This window comes from Hemitrygon akajei, chromosome 3 (assembly GCF_048418815.1).
Source record: "Hemitrygon akajei chromosome 3, sHemAka1.3, whole genome shotgun sequence".
Lineage (NCBI taxonomy): Eukaryota > Metazoa > Chordata > Chondrichthyes > Myliobatiformes > Dasyatidae > Hemitrygon > Hemitrygon akajei.
The window spans coordinates 79,961,183-79,973,671 of record NC_133126.1 but is presented as its reverse complement, the minus strand read 5'-3'; the positions used below and the strand labels follow the sequence as shown (position 1 = coordinate 79,973,671).

The following is a 12,489-nucleotide window of genomic DNA, read 5'->3' as shown; positions in this document are numbered from 1 at the left end:
GCTTTTGCCTAATAGCTATCTGTTGAATTATTACTTCAGTAGTTTGAGCAATTATAAATTTCCTTGGAAGCAATATAAAAACCTGTCAAATTTGATTATGTGTATGAAATTTCAAATCAACAAATTGTAGACATCAATCTGGCACATGTCGGTAATATTAGGAGAGCATATCTGGCTGGAGGTTGCTTAGCTTTTGGGAGAAGGGAAGAAGGAACTGCAGTGGATCAGTTACATCCTCCACACACTGACTAAAGAATAGGAGGGATGGTTGCTAAAGAGTAAAACTCAAATCTTGTTTTGCTTCCTCAATTGAAAATAGCAAGGAGGTAGCGATAGAAAAGTCCCAGGAAGAAGAATGGTAATTTTCAATAGTATGCAAGGCAGACCAAAACATTACTTGAGACTGTATGAACTACCTACATTAGATGCATCATGACAAAATATGAGTGCCAGATGGAAATTCTACTTTCATTATCTACATCGATAGAGCTTCTCCCATTAACAGCAATTCCCTAAAATAAATACCTCATGTTTCTGTCAACTAACCACGTGCTCTAACGGAACTCAGGGTATCAGTCAACAGAATATCACTTCCATTGGCAGAGTCTAACCATGACTGCAACTAATATCACTTGGCAGCTTCTGACACTTATTGAGCCAACTGCACAAGAAGCTCTGAAGCTCAGATAGAGATTTGCACTTGAACCCCAAACAGTATGCATATTATTGTCTGAGAATCTTCTCCAGTAAACTTCAAAGAAACCAATATGGTGTTACACCATTCAAGAACTATCATTGCTCAAAATTAAGATGCAACAACATATGTGAAATTAGGATACTCTATGCTCAATGATTCAGAACTTCTTTTTGGGATTACAAAAATACATTTAATTTACTATACTTTTAATCTTCTGGTAGAAACATTGTTACCAGAATGATTTTGAGAATATTTCAGCATTTTAAAAACATTTTGAGCTCGGGAGGATGAAAGTTGTGATCACTAATCTGGCGTAACTCTGTCACTGCCAGGAGACAGAAAAATACTTTGCAATTCAGAATCAGCATCAATCTCATAATCACCGTTTTCAAACACATACAGTAACTCCCCATGGCAATAAGCTGCTTCTTGCAAGAGGCATCCTTTAGTGACATCTTAAAATAATACCGACAATTTAAACCAAGGCCATTTTTCAGTGTAGAGAAAACACATCTAACTAATTTCACTTAGATCCATTCTGTGAACCAACAAAGAAAAGACAGCGAATAACAAGCAGGGACAAGGACATTCACTCATTCCCTTTGCTGCTTTTAAATCTAGATTCCTAAAGATAACTTTATGTACTATCCAGTATTCAGGAGAAACAGCATTTGATTTTTATATTGAAGCATGGACTTCATGTGGACTCATCTTCAATAGTAGTCCTTAAGAGAGAATTGATAAACAGGGAAACACAGGATATGGGAACCATGCTCAGCTCTGCTATTCTTCAAAACTTCAGCACTTGCTCAGCAGATCAAGTGGTCTTGTTATTAGCTCTACAACAATTCTGCAATAGTTAGTAGATACTATATAACCTTTAAAGGTCAGAAAATAAAACTCCATTGGAAAAAACACAAATATTTCTCTGGTAACTTTAAGAATTAATAGTAATTATGATAAAATCAGAAAACTCAGAAGGTCCAGCTGCAACTGTAGGAAGAGAACAAGTTTCTTTTGTCACATTTTCAGTTCTGACAAAAGGTCTCCAATATGAAATGTTAATTTTCTTTCTATTCCTACTGATGACACTCGACCTTCTAGGTATTTCAGATTTTCTGATTTTGCTTCAGATAGCCAGCTTATGCAGTTTTAAAAAATAAATTGAATTGTAGTTATGATTTCATCTGAAAAACAGACAACTTTTGTTTTTACTCTTTCTCTACCATCAGTGTTGACAATGGATAATTTATTTTGGCCCAAATCTGCACATTACAAAGACAATAATCTATCTGCTGCATGGTCTGTTAGCTAATTCAAAAAACATTGAATTGGATACTGCGGAAAATGCATTAACGCTACACTTCCTCCCTTTCCTGTCGGCTGCATTAAAGATGTTAGTTGTAGCTCATTTTGGGAGTATTCTCGCCTCTGATGAATTAAATCTGGAGATTTGATCACAATAATCTTAGCTGACACTCCAACACACAACTAAGGAAGTTCTGCATTGCAGGAGGCACTTTGCTTTGAATCAGATTTCAAACTGAGATACCCATCTCCCCTTGGAAGGGATGCAAGAGTCCATAGAAAATGGTAAGATAAAACCTTGAAATCTTGAAAATCAGAAATTAAAGCAAAAGATTCCAGGAACACTGAACATAATCTCTGGAAAGTGAAACAGTTTACAACACAAGTTAAAGAGCCTACATCAAAATCAAGAATATTGTTTCAATGAAATTTATTTGCATTATCCCTGTTGTTTTGTTAAAAATTTGAGTCTCAAATATCACTAGAAGAATCCATCTGTTCATTATCACAGTACTGTTTGAATGCCCCCATGTACAAATTGGTTGCACATTTCCTACATTGTAACAGTAATTACACTTGACTGCACAATTATTGCACTTTCTTCATATTATTTAAGGTATTTATATAAATGCAACAGTGCCTTACTTCCCTGGTTAACAAAAGGTGGTAGCATATCTTGTTTTACCAAATTCTACAAGCACAGAAGGAATTAATTCTAAATAACAAACATCAACCAGTAAGCACAAGAACTAAACAGTTCTTCAGCTAAAAACTGCATACAATGAATAAGATCTGTGAGCAATGCCATTTAGTCACTGAAAACAGGCTAGGAATAGGAACACTTGTCATGAGAGAAATGATACTGTAGCTATTTCCACCGGAACAGTGAAGGTCAAGTGGAGATTTTAAATAAAATTGAAGATTCCAATGGAGCAAGCAGAAAGGGTCACTGGTTTTGAGTAACATTCTAGTGAAAAGGGTCATCAACTTAAAATTGTCATGAGAAGATGTGCAAGAAAAGATATATTATGAAAAAAATATTTGGAATACTGGATATTTTTCCTCAGGGAATGGTCGAGGTAGCAATATTGGCATAAACATTTCAAACGTAGCAAGAAAGCACAGTTTATGGAGAGAATGGATTAGTGTATTTCATTTGAATGGCTCTAAATAGCACTATTCCAGTATAATGGACGAAATGACTTCATATAGGAAATGCATTGCTAATGTGCCTTCAAAAGCAATGTGATAATGACCAGACAGTCAACTTCAGTGATGTTCTTTGAGGGATAATTAAGTACCAGTACACCAGGAACAATGCAACCAATGTTTTTTTTATGGAATACAATGAAGGCTCTCAACTTGGCTTCTCTTTCTGCAGAAGCTGCCTGAACTGTTGAGCTGCAATATGGTTTTATATAGAATTTTACCCCTCATCACACAGAAATATAAACCTCACAGTCAGGCATTTCTCTGTTGTACCTTGTGCTTCAAGACAATCAGTAGTTTTGCCCGTAGAAAATCAGTTTCCAAACACTGCCCATTCTCCTGTGGAAGTTCAGTTTTATGTCTGAGAAATAATTTTTGATGGATTGAGAAGACGGCAAACATGGCTCTTCCCAAAGAAATCTACAACCTCCGTAAGATCTTACTGTAAACGTATTGTAGTTCACATGAGTTTAGATCAGCACATTAGATTACTACCAAAATATTATCTCTGATGCACTTGGTTGAATCCTCTCAGCTGCGGTCAGCAATCCCAAAGAGAACCATTAGTACTCAGCTTGAATGAAAGCCCCAGATTTACACATCTGTACTGAGAGTAACTGGGGCTGGGTTTTCACAGACCACTTCAAGGTCTAGCTGCTAAATGAACTTTGCTACTTGCAGAATCATCTTTGTGCATTTAGCTCACTCACAGATGGGTATCCTGTACATATCATAGGCAGTAATTCTGGGTGGAAGACTGATACAGCAAGATCCGACATAGCTACTACAACTATGGAAAAACGTGCAGTATCTACCATTAAAAATCTTCCTCACTTTTACATTCTTTGCTAATATTATGTTTACAACCACCAATATAAAGTGAAGCTACAGATTCACATTGAATTGAAAATCAGTTATCCGGGAACAAAATGTATCCTATAAGGCATCTTGTCACGGTGATATGTGCAGAATGGAATAACTCATTTAGCCTTTATGGTCAATTAATCTGCTCCATTGTTTTTAAAAGAAAAGTGTAGTGTTTTCACTTGAGTGGATATTTATTCAAAGTTATGAAATATTACTACCCTGGGCATAATTTTCATTTAGATGAAGATGCAGTATCTTCTATATGTCTTGATAATAATTCACTAAATATTATTGAAGTTCATTCATCTCGCTAAGAACAACATTCATGATAATAGAATGTTACGCTTTCTTAAGGCCTTGAGCTTTTTTAAAATCCACAAATCAGTGAATGTAATCTTTAAAACAAAAATATCTCCATTCAGTTTTTCTTCACTGTTGAGTACATTCACTAACTTGACCACACTCGATCTAATACATAGAGAAGATAAATGGAACACAAAGTTACTCTTAGAAAGTAGAGGGCAATTTACTCAGATAACAATTCTGAGTACTTTTACAGTAAACCCTTTTTGGAATGTCACCCACCTCACCTGAGGATCTCGAATGAAACAGGAGCCAAACCTAATTAATAAATACACCTTAAACCTGACCAATTGCATTCTATATCCGGGACCAATAAAAACATGGAGCAAATCTAGGATTGTCTAGTGTTAGTTTCAGGAGCATTCTGCTACAATTTGCCTACCACCACTATAGGTCTACAGCAGATGTAATTCCACCGGCTCTCCGCACTGCTTTGGAGCACCTAGACAACAGCAAAACATATGCCAGGCCTCTGTTTGTCAACTACAGCTCAGCATGCACTAACATCATCCCTTCAATATTAATCACCAAGCCTCTAAACCTAGGCCCCTGTAAACCTCCCTCTGCAACTGGATCCTGGACTTGCACATCAGAAGTACAATAGATCAACAAATGATGTTAAGGGCACTGCACGACAGTTTGGAGAAGGCTGCGACCCTCATAGCATTTAAGAACTACCCTGATAAGCAGTTTAAAAGACATAACCTGCAGGGCTAACAGGCGGGATCTGAGAAGTGAGTAGAACTTGAACTCGTTTTCTCAATTGTCAGAAGCAAGGTGAATTCCATGGCCTCATTCTGTGCAATGGACTTGTATTACTACATTACCTAGTTTAATGGTATATTCCAGTCAGTGTTTCACCACTTCCAAACATTTAACAGCATGGTAAAGGTTGCTTTGCATCCTGGCTTGCTGCTTTTCAGGTTACATTAATGTGAATGGCTGCTCAGTCACCTTTATGACATAATATTGCTAATTATCAGGGAAGTGGGAAAGGAAAAACACATTTCACAAAGATTGCAAATTGCCCACCTTTCAGTCTTACCTTCACAGAAAGGGCAGCACTCCCCCGGTATCTTGATTGGATTCTGACATGTCTGCTTACAAGCCATAGCCACGCAGTGATGTTCCCCATTGACGCACTGGCAGAAAGTACAGTCATCTTCTCGCCAGTGATCACCGTGTGCCCGAATCTGACCTCTTGCCAAACAGCCCAAGCCGCCAATGGCTGGAAAAACGGGGTCTGCACAGGACAGAGTTAAAGAGGTTGAATAGGGTTCAATCAGAAGCAGGTTTATTATCACTATCTTATGTTATATGAAATGCACTGTTTCACAACAACTGTACAATGCAAAGACATAGAGTTAATATAAAATACAAAATAAATACTGCAAAACAAAATAACAAGGTAAGTTTCATGAGTTCATGGACTGCTCAGAAATCTGATGAAAGAAAGGGAAGAAGCTGTTTCCCAAAACGTTGAGTGTGGATCCTCAGGCTCCTGTAACTCTTCTCTGATAGCAGTAATGAGAGGAGGCCATGTCCCGGTGGAGAGAGTCCCTAAATGATGGATGCTACCTTCTTGAGAAATTGTCTCTTTAAGACATCCTTGGCCATGTGGAGGGCTATGCTCGTGATGGAGATGGCTGAGTCTACAACTCTGCTGCTTTTCCCAGTTCTCTGCGTTAGTGCCTCCACATCAGATGATGATGCAACCAGTCAGAATGCTCTCCACTGTACAGCTATAGAAATTTACAAGTCTTTGGTGACATACCAAATACCCTCAAACTTGTAATGAAGTGGAGCTGCTGCCGTATCTTCTTTGTGATTGCATCAATGTGCTGAGCCCAGGATGGGTCCTCAGAGATGTTGATACCCAGGAACTTAAAGCTGCTCAACCTTCTCACCACCAAGCCATCAATGAGGACTGGTGTGTGTTCTCCCTACTTCCCCTTTCCTGAAGTCCACAATCAATTTCTTGGTTTTGTTCATGTTGAGTGCAACTACTCAACTGAACTATCTCACTCCTATATGCTTCATCACCTCTGAAATTTCAACAACAATGGCAGTGTCATCTGCATATTTATATATGGCCTGTGAGTTGCCTTCAGCCACAGAGTCATGAACTTAGAGTGAGTAGAACAGAAGTCTGCTGTGTTGATGAGCAGGAAATGTGGTTAACAATCTGTACTGACTATAGTCTTCCCATAAGGAAGTCAAAGATCCATTTTGCAGAGAGAAGTGCAGAATTCCAGGTTTAGAAACTTGGTGATTAATACTGAGGGAATAATGTTATTGAATGCAGAACTGTAATCTATTAACATATGGCCAGATGGAAGTTTTGCTGTTGTCTAGGTGCTCCAAAGCAGAGTGGAGAGTCAGTAAGACTGTGTCCGCTGTAGACCTGTTGTGACAGTAGGCAAACTGCAATGAGTACAGGTAGCGGGATGACGGGGTTATTTGTATGTGTGCACAAAACATGCTGGAAGCTGTTTGCTGCTGGTTCTCAACAGTGCAAAATTTGCAGCAGTGGAACAGCGATCCACATGAAAAATATGTACTAGGCCAGACATTGTTCAGACAGTTTTTCACTCATTAAGAGCAGAGAATGGTCATGTGGGATTCAATTATGTGGTACTATCACAAACAAGGGATCCAAGCAACACACACAAAATGCTGGAGGTACACCGCAGGCCAGGCAGCATCTATGGAAAAATGTACAGCTGATGATTTTGAGACCATGGCCCGAAATGTCGACTGTACTTTTTTCCATAGATTGTGTGCGTTGATGTGGTTTCTTTGTGTTGTAGTATTCTAAATTAAAAAAAGAGAATTGTTCTACAGCATTTTTGTCAGTGTTTCACAGCTTTGATACATGGCTAAATTGGACAGTGTGGTTTGATTAGCTTTGAAATATTTTCTTCTGCAATTTTCATGAATGGGGTTTTTGGGCAGCTTGCCAAAGGTGTCATTTCAGGTCAACTATCTTTCATCAGAACTACATAGTTTTAGATATGTAAGATTTTTCACTTACAGGCGCAGGGTGGGTGTGGTCAGTGGGTGCAGTGGTGATAAGGACAACATGGTGTGCCTATTTTAGGGCGACTACCAGGGATGATTTGACATAGAAAAAGATGACACATGAACTCAAAAGAAAATTCTGACATGGCAATGAAAAAGAAAGGATGGAGAGGAGGTGTGAGTGTGCAGACCAGATTGATCCCAAACTTTTGCTCAGCGAGAGTCTTGGAGCATGCGTTGAGAGCAGAAATTGCCAACTCAATGTTGAGCTCATAGAGTGCTCATTTGAAAAGGTGGAGGGAAGAGTGTAGATGTTTTTTTCTGAAGCTTTCTTTCAGTTTCATTAGAATAGGAGGACCATGATGCAGAAATAATGGACCAGAGAACTGAAGAGCCCAGTTGTCAGAAGCGCAAAGTCAATTTTTCAACTGAATGAAAGTGAACAGACCAGTCAGGCTGCACTTGAACTTCCCAATGTACAGGAGAGCACATTGCAAGCAGCAAATCCCACGGTCTGGAATTTCCATGGGACTATGCCCACTTATCGACTATGTCCACTCTTCCTTGATTAATCCCCTAGTTAGATGCTAACTCCAACATGATTGGTATGGCCCACAGGGGTGCTTGGTTCAACTTTACTTGAAACCTTCCTCACAACCGTTCCATCCAATTGGATTTGATGCAAGTGCAAGTTCAGAGGGTGGATTTCTGAAAGCAATGGTTGAGAAGCTTCAGAGGTTCACTTGGATCATTGGTTTCATAAAGAAGCCAGCTGACAGTGACCATCAGTTTGCCTACTGTCACAACAGGTCCACAGCCGATGTCATTTTGTTGGCTCTTCACTCAACTCTGAAACACCTGGACAGTGAAGACACATACATTAGGATGTCCTTCATTGACTACAGCTCAGCATTCAATACTATCATCTCCTTAAAACTAATCAATTAGCTGTAAGACTGAGGCCTCAATGCCTGCTTGTGCAACTGGATTTGGAAGTCAGTTCAGATTGGCAACAACATCTCCTCCTCAATCTCTATCAGCATAGGTGCATCATAAGATTGTGCACTTACGACTGTGAGGCTAAGCACAGTCCAATGCCATATTTACGTTCGCTGATGACACTACTGTTGTAGGCCAAATCAAAGGTGTTGACAAATCAGCATGACAAATCACATACCATTATGAAGAAAGCTTGGCAGTGCCTCTACAGTGTTAGAAGCTTGAAATGATTCGGCATGTTATCTAAAACTTTGACAAACTTCTATAGACGTGCGGTGGAGATTACATTGACTGGTTGCATCACTTGAAAAGCCTACAAAAATTAGTGGATATGGCACAGTCCGTCACAGGTAAAGTCCTCCCCACCAATGAGCACATCTACTCTGAGCGTTGTTGCAGGAAAGAAGCATCTATCATCAAGGACCCTCGTTTCCCAGGCCATACTCTCTTTTTGCTGCTGCTATCAGGAAGAAGGTAAAGAGCCTCAGGACTCACAGCACCAGGCTCAGGAACAGCTATTACTCCTCAACTATCAGGCTCTTGAACCCAAAGGGATAACTTCACTCACACCATAGGTCCCACAACCTATGGACCCATTTTCAAGCATAATTCATCTCATGTTCTTGATAGTTACTGCTTGCTTATTTGTTTATTTATTGTTTCTCTTTTTTTTCTATCTGTATTTACATGGTTTGTTAGCTGTTGCACATTGGTTGTTTGTCCATCCTGTTGGGTGCAGTCTTTCATTGTTTCTATTGTGTTTCTTGTACTTAGGGTGAATGCCCACAAGAAAATGAATTTCAGGGTTGTATATGGTGACATACAAGTACTTTGATAATAAATTTACTTTGAATGTTATACAAAAGCATAAAAATTTAAAACTTACACAGGGTTGGTAAACCTTTCAAATGAATTACTAGCATTCAATCAAAATATTTGGGCCAAAGTACGATATTTGACACTATGTGTATTTAAGTTTCACTTTAAAGTAGCGTTGAGGGCTCTTGCCTGTGTTGTATGGAGGTGAAAAGTCATGTGTTGCAGGCTGGTGTGTTGGAAAGTGAGGATCAGGGGATGTGGAGGGGCAAGGGAAGTGCGAGAATGGGGTTGGATGTGGTTAAAGGCCTGGTAAAGTGATGAGGAAAAGAGAATAAATATTTGAAGCACTGCAGAGCAAGGTGTTTAATGAAATAGAGAGACAGTAACTGGATGAAAGGAATAGAATTCCTACAGGAAGCCAAATGAAAGAAAGTGCAATTAGTAGCTTTAATGAACATCAACGATGCCATGTTCACTGAGTTTGGTTTTTAAAATATCAGTCCTATATTTTATAAATGTTCTCCATAAGACATAGGAGCAGAATTAGGCCATGTGGCCCACTGAGTCTGCTCTGCCAGTCAATCATGGCGGATCCTCTTTATCTATCTCCTCCTCAACCCCAGTTCCTGGCCTTCTCCCCGTAACCTTTGATGTCATGTCCAATCAAGAACCTATCAATCTCTGCCTTAAATACACCCAACGACCTGGCCTCCACAGCTGCATGTGGCAACAAATTTCACAAATTCACCACCCTTTGGCTAAAGAATATTCTCTAAGTTGTTTTCTCTGCAAAGCTTGGAAAATTACTTTTTTTTCCTCTCTGGTTGTAGAATTCTGAAATGTCTGCAGTTATGGATTTGCATATATATTTCTCTATTTCATATTTTATTTATCAGAATAAAACCAGGAAGTAACTCAGCTTCCTCCAGCATTTTATGTGTGCTACACTAGATTTCCAGCATCAGCATCTGCAGAATCTCTCGGGTTTACCAATATTTTGCTTCTTTTGCTTTTCTCAGAGAAATATGGCATTTCTTGCTGTCACGTTAATTGTAAATGAAACAAGGCAGCGCGAACATTTTTGTGTGGTAGCCGAATCAGTCATACTGCCTGAGAGTTCAGAAAGGGACCTGTTCAGCACCAGAGCATCAGCCCGTTGTATCATCCCTTTGGGAAGGTTTGCCGTTATTATCTTCTTTGTAATGGATTTTGTAAAGCTGAATACAGAGCTTAAAGATCAGTCCATGTTTGTTCATGGAAAGAAAATTAAGTTGTTTTTGATCAAAGATCTGTTATACCTCTATAAGAGAATATTCATGTATACAAATAAGAAACTGAACTGTAAACCAGAAACTACTGAAGAAATCATTGCACTGGCTCATACCACTCCATTAATTCATCCATACAATTTCATGTACTGCTCTGTGCATCAACCTAGACCCAGTGGCCAAACATTTTAATTCCAATTTCCACTCCCACTCCGACATGTCAGTCCATGGCCTCCTCTTGTGCCTACATGTGGAGGACCTTTCGAGTAGAGGAGCAACACCTTATATTCCGTGAGTAGCCTCCAACCTGATGGCTTGAATATCAATTTCTCCTTCCAGTTAAAAAAAAGTTCCCTCCCCCTCCCCTTTTCTTCTATTCCCCACTCTGGTCTCTTACCTCTTCTCATCTGCCTATCACCTCCCCCTGGGTCCCCACCTCCTTCCCTTTCTCCCGTGGTTCACTCGCATCTCCTATCAGATTCCTTCATTCCCACTAGCTCTCAGTGCTTTGCCTTTAACTCATTTCCATTCTCACCAGATCAATTTCACCCATCAGGTTACATGCAAATTACAATGCTCATGGCTCTACTCTTTATTGAAGACAACATTACAGAGAAAGTAAGAAGTAGAGGATTGCATCTGCAATTTAGCAGTTACAAATGAGATGAGACAGCAATGAAAGTTCATAGTGTTTCATTGACCTTGGGAATGAAGTTGAACACATCCCAGCAACACAACTAAATGTCCATCATTCACATCATATACCAGTCAAGATGATACAACTTCAACTGCGTGAAGTATAATCATTGTCACACAATACTCTACATTCAAGTTCAGATTCATTTATTTTTCACATGTACATTGAAACATACAGTGCAATGTGTTGTTTGTGTTAACAAACGCTAAGATTACAGTGGGGGCAGCCCATAAGTGTTGCCCCACATTCTGGCACCAACACATCCACCATGTTTGCAGAATAACATAAGCAACAGCAGAATAAACAGCAGAACAGCAGCAAAACAAGTCCAGTTCCTTCCTCACACCAGCCATCAACACACACACACTCTTCCTCTCTCTCTCTCAATCCTTCAACTCCAATACTAGCTGTCCAACCACCAATGGACTCATGACTTGCAGACGTTGCAGAAGCCTTTGACTTCCCTGGTGGATTCACAGGGTTTGAACTTCAGGTCTTGAATTCCAGACTTCTGATTGACTTCTTCTCACTACTGCCACCAAGAAGAAGGCACAGGAGCCTCAGGACTCACACCACCAGGTTTAGGAACATTTATTAATCCTCATCCATCAGGCTCTTGAACCAGTTAGGGTAACTTCACTTGCTCATCACTGAACAGTTCCCACAACCTACGGACTCACTTTCAAGGACTCTTGATATTTATTGATTATTTATCTATTATCATTATTTCTTTTGCACACTGGTTGACCTCCCTGTTGGGTTTGGACATTCGTTCATTCTATTATGGCTACTGGATTTATTGAGTATACCTGCAAAAAATGAATCATAAGGTTGTATACAGTGACTTACAAGTACAAGTAATTTACTTTGAACTTTGACCTTTGGGGTTCAATCTTCAGTGGTATTTCCAGAACTCACTGATGACAAAGAACGAGGATCCTGGATAAAGACTCCGAACTCCAAACTCTCTGATGACTGGGACCCCGAACACTTGGCCTCGAACTTTGGTCTCTCCTATTCATGTGCCTAGGGAGTCACTGGCCTTCATAGCTCTTGCCCTCATTTAACTCCAATCCCAAAACCCACTGATGACTTGTTGACCTGGGGGGGGGGGGGGGGGGGGCACCAGCCCTGTTTCTCACTTGCCTGCCAGCCTAACACCCAACCACAAAAGTCCTCTTCCCATACCCACATTTCTGGCTTTCAAACACGCATCGAGTGAGGACCCAGACTCTGGCCTC

At 39.8% G+C, this 12,489-nt stretch overlaps 1 protein-coding gene across 1 annotated transcript in view; it reads right to left on the bottom strand.

The window, feature by feature from the left end:
- LOC140725143 (cysteine-rich motor neuron 1 protein-like) overlaps positions 1-12,489 on the bottom strand; it is a 221,512-nt gene that overhangs the window by 40,040 nt on the left and 168,983 nt on the right. Inside the window, exon 5 of the mRNA XM_073040211.1 lies at positions 5,490-5,687. Within this exon, the coding sequence (XP_072896312.1) occupies positions 5,490-5,687 (198 nt within the window). The remainder of the gene's footprint in view (positions 1-5,489; positions 5,688-12,489) is intronic.